This window comes from Larimichthys crocea, chromosome XIII, assembly GCF_000972845.2.
Source record: "Larimichthys crocea isolate SSNF chromosome XIII, L_crocea_2.0, whole genome shotgun sequence".
NCBI classification, from domain to species: domain Eukaryota; kingdom Metazoa; phylum Chordata; class Actinopteri; family Sciaenidae; genus Larimichthys; species Larimichthys crocea.
Genome location: NC_040023.1, coordinates 26,122,871 through 26,130,254, shown reverse-complemented (window position 1 = coordinate 26,130,254; position 7,384 = coordinate 26,122,871). Strand labels below are relative to the sequence as shown.

Below are 7,384 nucleotides of genomic sequence, written 5' to 3'. Positions count from 1 at the left end.
AGATCATATAGAAAGAATAATAAAGTGGCACTGATAATAAATTATATCACGACAAAAAAACAGTTTCAGACTATTTCCACCCACGTTAGTCTGAGAGAACTAAGGCTGATTTGTTGAAGTATGCAAGTATGCATGCATGCACACATCACACCTACACACACTGACAGGTTACCTATGAATGGGAACCACAGTATTAAAGTTTAGGACTGAAGAAAAAATCGTTTGCTTTGTTAAATGGAGGTCATCAGGGTGGAATGACCTTGATGTTACAAAATAAAAGAGGCATTAGGCTGACTTGCTGACTCCATCTAGCGGTCAAATATACAAATTACAGTTCTTTTACTTGTACCAAAAAGATGTTAAAATCAATCACTGGAAGCTCCAACTTCACCGATAACAAAGTGCAAACAAATAAGTACTAAATGGAGAGAAATGAGGATGATAACCGATAAAAGAAGCAGGCACAAATCTGCTCATCTCTCCTGACTTCTATTCCATAGGACTACAAGTACATCTTGGGTTGTGGTCTGATGGAGACATACAGTACACCGTTTTTTGATACCGATTCTTCCTGCACAGAGTAGCGTAGAGGAAATGACGTGTGGATCAGTCAAGAGCATGGACTGGCACTCGATGTCATCTGTGTTTCCTCTCCAGCACACGGATGGTTAACAGCCGAGACACAGCAGCTGTTCCTTTTAGCCACATGATCAATCTCCACCTGTGCGAGTGGGTTTGTGCGTTAAGACACATGGCAGAGTGGTGATTAGTTGCATCGTTTCATAGCAAGTGAAGTGCCACCTGTCTTGTCTACAACACTCTTCTGTAATCTCCGCACTTTTCATGAGATGAGACGTTTCCTATGTGTTCACCCTTCACAACGCCAGCTTCTGCATCTTGGGAAGAGACAAATAAGGCAAAGAGAAACTGCCACAGGGGCAGCTCTGACGTTACAGGAGGGGGACAAACCATACAGTAGCATGTGTGTTAGGAGGTTCAGTTTGTATGCTCTGCATATTAATACCCAGTCTGTCCATCAGGAAGGTATATCGTTTGGAGTATTGGGGGTGGAGGAGCTGGGATAGTTTCGTCAGCTGTGAGAGCTGTTGTCTGGCAACCTGTCCAGACAGATTTGTTAAGCTAACTGACACAACTTTTCCCACCTCCTGTCAGTCTCAATCTGTCAGCCAATCACGGCCATTCTCAGGTCAAACCTCTAGGTCGGGCATTATTTCCTCCTTAAGCTGAATGTCATTGTCAGATCCCGTGCCCACGTCCGAGTCAAAGAGCGAGTGGTCGGAGTCGGGGGAATTTGTGTGCGTGTGTCCGGCTGAGTGGCTGCTGCCGTCGCTGTCGTCCAGAGTGTCAGTCCTGGAGAAGAGGCCAAAGTCCAGCAGGCCTGTAGGAGATCCGCCGCCACTGCTCTCACTGTCTCCGTCGTAATAAAGATCCTCCACCTCTACGAACCACTCAGGCCAAAACCTCCTCCGCATCCGCTCGCAGAACATTGCCAGGTTGATAAGCTCTCCTGTGAAGATATCAGACAGAGCAGGTAGAGTGCTTACTGACATTTTGAGTCAGATACAGATAAAGGTAATATATCTTGAAGTGAGACATATTTTGTGTTGTCCCTCCATTATGAGCTCTTCAATGATACATTATTTATCAAAACAACAAAAGAGAACAACCAGAGAAGCTCTGATACTGCTCTCTGAAAAGATTTGCAACTCAAGTGTATTAACTCTGTGCAAGATGTGAAAGTAGCAATCAAAGCCTGTGTTAGCAACACTGCATTGCAGTGGGACAGCGCTGCCATCTAGTGGCCAGAACAGACAAATACATCCATTACAACCCAGCAGGGGAAACTATTTACTTACACATACAGTATTCTGCAAACACAGGGTAATAACAAAACTCAAACTAAAGCAACAACATCAACATTAAACATCAAATCATTTGTTTCATTTGTTTAGTTTACTGTTAAAATATTCTGTTTCACTCATGTCTCAGTACTTTAAATGTCCCCTGACCTTTGATAAGCTGCTCTGGTCGTGTTCCAGGTAGAGTCCACATAGCCTGAGCTAGATGCCCAAACACTGTGGCATCTAATGTTGACATCTTAGAGCCCATGAAATACTTCTTGTCTCCTGCAGGGCAGAGAATACACAGCAATTTAAAGTTTGGATGCAGAGAAATATATTGTCCTAAATTAATGAAACAAACATGGAAAGCTAATGACGAGTAACCCAAACCCTTTACAATTAGTGACAAACAAAAGTAATCTGACTACTCTAATGCAGTACTTCCCAACCTTTTTTTGCCAGGTGTCTCCCAAGTCAAGTACTGTTTCATCAACAGCACCTGTCAGTCAACTGATTTAAAAGTGGAATTATCACCACAAAAAGTGGAGTGAAGTTTTTTAAAGTTAAAAAATCACTACCTCTTGTAGTGGCAGAAGCTGGATCTTTCAACAATTCATTCATAACTTTTAGCTATTATCTGTTACTATTACTTATCATTTCAACAATTTGCAACATTGCTAACTATTCTGAACATGTATCTACTACTTTTGCCTGTTTATTCATTAATTTTAGGTAATTATTTAAACTGTTTCTTTATTATTCTATTTCATATTTCATATCATTTATTTTATACTAATTATTTCAAATGTTTATACTCCCATAGCTAACTCTTTAAATCATTTACTGTATGCTTTTAGCCAATTAGACTTTAGTTAACTATTTTTACCATGTATCTATTTCTTTCAGTCACTTCACCTGTGAACCTGTTTTGAACTTTTTTCAAATGTGAATCCTCTCATAGCTAACTGTTAAATTATTTAACATATCCACAATGTTTAGTCAACTCTCAACTACTCTGCTAGCTTTCTAACTAGTTCTCTGCACTGTGCAGAAATCTATCATCTGTTATAAACTTGTAACAAATTAAATATCTGTGGTCTTATGCTAAATCAAACAATCCTCTCCTTCCCTTCAGAGAATACACTTCACTATAAGCTCACTCTTCTTAAAGCTGGAAAAGCAACTTTGGCAGCAACAACAGATTTTAGATTCACTCTCTCTGCGTGTGGAAAAGCAAAGGATTAAAGAGAGAAGCTGGATGTCTGCTCGGCGTACTCGTGCTTTCACTCTGGGAATAACTTTCCATTTTACAACAAGTGGTTGTACGCAGAAATGGCACAAACAGATCGATGCAAATCGCTTTCCTTTGCAGCATCTGACTCTTTGTTTCCATCTGAACACTGATATTGTATCGTCGTGGCTGACATCCAGAACTTCCCCCGCTTTCATTCATCTCTTCTATACCTCTCTAAGTACAAACACAGTGACACATGTTCTGTATTGACATATATAGAAACTATAGAAATGAATCTTTAGCATGTTGTCTGGAAGGAAATTACACACATTTACATGCTGCTTAATTCCAGTACACATACGTTCATTATCTGATGATATTTTAAATCATGTCATGATAAATCACTGAGCAGACTGTGTGTATTCTGAAATCATTTGTCAGGGTCTATTAGTCATTAGCACTAATGCTTCATTAGGCCACATTAGCCTGCCAGAACCATCCAACAATTTTCACTTTGGTCATTAAGGCCTGGCAAAGCTGTAACAAATTATCTTGATACAGATGTCACTTCACATCACTCATATCAGCATGAATACTTCCTGTGTCTGACTGGACAAACTAACTGTTCTTTAGGCTGTCACTGGTGTTTACTTTCTCCACCAAACTGAGTTTCTGAATACATCAGACTGTCCGATGGCAAAGGTTTAGATAAGAAGCATAATCCAGAATGCCTATCTACACACACATGCACACACACAGTCTTCTCCCTACCCAGCAGTGTAGCCAGTGTCCTCATGTCCTTCTCCATCAGCGCATAGACCTCCTCCTTAGAGAAGCGTCCAATGCCGTGACCGTACATCTCCCTGCGCACCATGCTGCCGTTCAGGTGGCTCAGTAGCCACTTCAGAGTGTCGCTCAGCGGGCCGCTCATCGCCAGAAGCTTCTGAGTTTCCTCCAGGTTGTCCACCCACTGACAGTAGGCTATCGTCCTGAGAGAAAACACACAGCAGATAACAGCATGTTAGCGTTGTTACCTACAGTAACTGTGCCGGAGCAGGAATGGGTCTGGCACCAAACTACTTAAATCATTTACATTCTCGCAGTCTGTCAGGAGTGTCTTCATGCTCTACCTAAAAGGTGGCTAGTGGGAGGTGCCCTACAGGTTCTCTGCAAGGCCAGGTCTATATTAGACTGCACAAATCAACAATGCAACAGAAGTAAAAATAACCCTGCTTAATCTGCACGTGTGATTTATCATCTTATAGATTGTTGTTGTATTATTCTGGTCTGTTGTCTGAACTTGTGTCCCTCACAGCAAGCGATGGTTTTCATCTGGGATAATGAAATGACTGAACTCAGCTGATGCTAAACCAAACAACAAAAGGTTGCTTCTTGTTCCACTATAAAGATTAAAAACAAGAATGAACTGCAACATTTACACAGCGAAACGATAGCAACAGCTCAGTACAGGAAAGGTTACCACATGCAGCATACACAAGAGATCTACTGAAGGAAGTGCCTGCTACCTAACATGCTACTCCTTCTACCAGTGTCATGTCTGCATCTTACTGCATCAGCAGCAGCATCTACTCTGCACTGATGTGAACCTGCTCAGGGAATAATTGCAGAAAACAAAACTGGAAGCGGACTGCTGATTCATCTTACTGTCCCAGATCCACCAAGTCACTCTAGTCAGTTCTGCCTCATTTAAAGGTCCAGTGTGTCAGATTTAAGGGGGCTCTATTTACAGAATATATGTCAAAAATGGAATATAAAATGCATAATTATGTATTTATTAGTGTAGTATCGTCACAAAAAAGCACATTTTATATCTACAGCAGTCTGCAGCCAGTTCAGTTCTCATTCTGGCAGAACTTTTCTTGTTTTATGTTGAGTTCAGCAAAGATCTCTGCACTTAGGTCTCCATAAACTATATTAAACTCTATATATCTACAAAAGTGTCGCTCAGCAGGCCGCTAATCGCAAGAAGCTTTTGAGTTTCCTCCAGGTTGTCCACCCACTGACAGTACAAAAAAAAGTACATTTGTCCACAGCACTGTTTCACTATAGCACTATTATGAGGCTATTTTTAGCAACATATGATGAGAAACTATAATCTCAGGATAGTAAAAGAAATTTCTTACACAGGGGCACAATTCCTTATAAGCAATTGCAGTTCTGAAAAAAAGAAAGTGACTTGCGCTGGTCATGAATCAAACATGCAGGCTGCACAGTAGCCCCTGTGTCCTGTTACCAACAAATCTTTGTGTCCATTGACAATAAACCCCATCCCAATCAATAACAGCTCCACGGCCACATCCGTCCCACTGCCCATTTATCAGCTGCACCGCTCTTTAACAAGCTGCCAAGAAACGACATCATATATTCAGCCCTTCAAACTGTCAGGCTGCTGTTATGAACATGAGAAAAATGCTCAGAGTCTCTTGCCGCCTCTCATACAGAAACAGGTTAGAGGAGAAAAGGTGATCCAAGAAATTACATCACAGATTTAGATTAAGCTTTTGAACAAAAGCACTAGCTTATTGCTGCACTGCACGGCCTCTTTGTTGAGTCACTCAGATTCCTGCTCGCTTGCCTCAAAATTAAAAAAGGAAACCTGGGCAGCTTCATGAGCCATTCTGACGTCAAGCAGAGATTTATCTCACAGCAGTCAACAGACAGATCCGCTGTGTCTGTGTGCAAACAAGCCTCAGTCCAAGACCAAAATCCCTCTCTACCACTGCTTCTATTGATCTGCATCTCCTCCTCTGTGACCATTACAGATTGAATAAAGGAAACCAATAAGAGACAATTGTTTCACCAGAATTTATCTCATGAAAAAGCACAGGAGAAACTGTCTCTGATGTTTGGTTTACTCACTATCGACTCTGCTGATGTTTTTCCATGCAAGCTGTGTGTAGTCACTAACAAGATTAGGCTGCTCTATCCTTACACACTGGCCCTTTCTCGCACCGCCCTGTTGAAAACACAGACTGAGCTTCTCCCTCAGCTCGTCTGAAGGCCTGGAAGCTTCATATTTCTGCTGGTAGTGGCTAACCTGTGAGCCATGGTACAGCTGTAAAGCAGCCTCTGTCTCCAGTCTGCTGTCTTCTGGATCAGTCTAGATGACTGGTTGCTCAATATAAATTGAATTAAAGCATCTGGTCTACAATACATCTGGAAGTGGTGACTAATACGCAGAGAGGGTACACAGTCCTTTGTTTGCAGATCTGGAGAAAAAAAAAAGTTTGGATACAAAAACTCGAATTTAAAAATTAAGATTTAGCCAGCTAATTTGTCCTTTTATGTAAAAATAACACTCATTTTAAACCTTGACTTTTCAACTTTGATGCAGTGATGACAATAATGAGTAATATTGTTGGTTAGTAGTGTAAAAAACATTTTGGTAAGTCATAAAGGGCCATTTTGTAAAACTCGTAAAATCATCAACGGAGGATGACAGCTTGAGTTTTGTGAGTGTTAAAATAAATGGTAAATGGACTGTTCTTATATAGCGCCTTTCTAGTCTTCCGACCACTCAAAGCGCTTTAGGGTTTTAGTATCTCATTCACCCATTCACACACTGATGTCATTGGCTGCCATGCAACGTGCCAACCGCTCATTGGTTTGAGGAGCTAACCATTCATACACAATCACACACCGATGGCACAGCCTTCGGGAGAAATTTGGGGTTCAGTATCTTGCCCAAGGACACTTCGACATGCAGAGTGGAGGGGATCAAACCGGGGATTTTCTGATTAGTAGATGACCCGCTCTACCATCGAGCCCGGAGGATATACAGAGGTATAAAAAAAAGAATTAGGCCATCCAATTATGTTTTATGAAGTTCATGGTCTGAAAATGTTTGTAAAAGTGGTATTATTCAAATTCAGATAGACCCAGATGTAAAAACCATATAAACTGTAGCGAATGTGCTAACAAACAGTCGCCAATTTACAATCCCGTAGACACAGAGCAGCATTAGCATTCATTTAGGGTCCTGTTTGTGTCCAACTGATGTATGTGACTCTGACATTTACTTGCCTTTTAGCTCTGTTTTTGTCTCCACAAAATCAACAAAATTTGACTCTTTAGCTGCTAAATGCTCCAATGTGTTCACCAGCAAATGTTTGCTGTTTGGTGCTTGTGTACGGTGGATTTAGTAGAAATGGGTTGATGAGAAAGTGCAATTTGAGGGACGGAAAAAAACAAAACAGGATACTAAAAGAGGCTAAAATGTTCCATCCATTCCCATTCCACAGAGATATTTGAGCCATTGTTAAATAAT

The 7,384-nt window shown here is 41.0% G+C and overlaps 1 protein-coding gene across 2 annotated transcripts in view; it reads right to left on the bottom strand.

The window, feature by feature from the left end:
* Positions 1 to 6: 6 nt before the first annotated feature.
* faxcb (failed axon connections homolog, metaxin like GST domain containing b) overlaps positions 7 to 7,384 on the bottom strand; it is a 15,341-nt gene continuing 7,963 nt past the window's right edge. For both annotated transcript variants that reach the window (XM_027287462.1, XM_010753943.3), the window contains 3 exons: positions 3,868 to 4,085; positions 2,031 to 2,147; positions 7 to 1,528 (listed from right to left, as the gene is read on the bottom strand). In XM_027287462.1, coding sequence (XP_027143263.1) covers positions 1,209 to 1,528; positions 2,031 to 2,147; positions 3,868 to 4,085 — 655 coding nt within the window. In that variant the 3' untranslated portion in view covers positions 7 to 1,208. The remainder of the gene's footprint in view (positions 1,529 to 2,030; positions 2,148 to 3,867; positions 4,086 to 7,384) is intronic.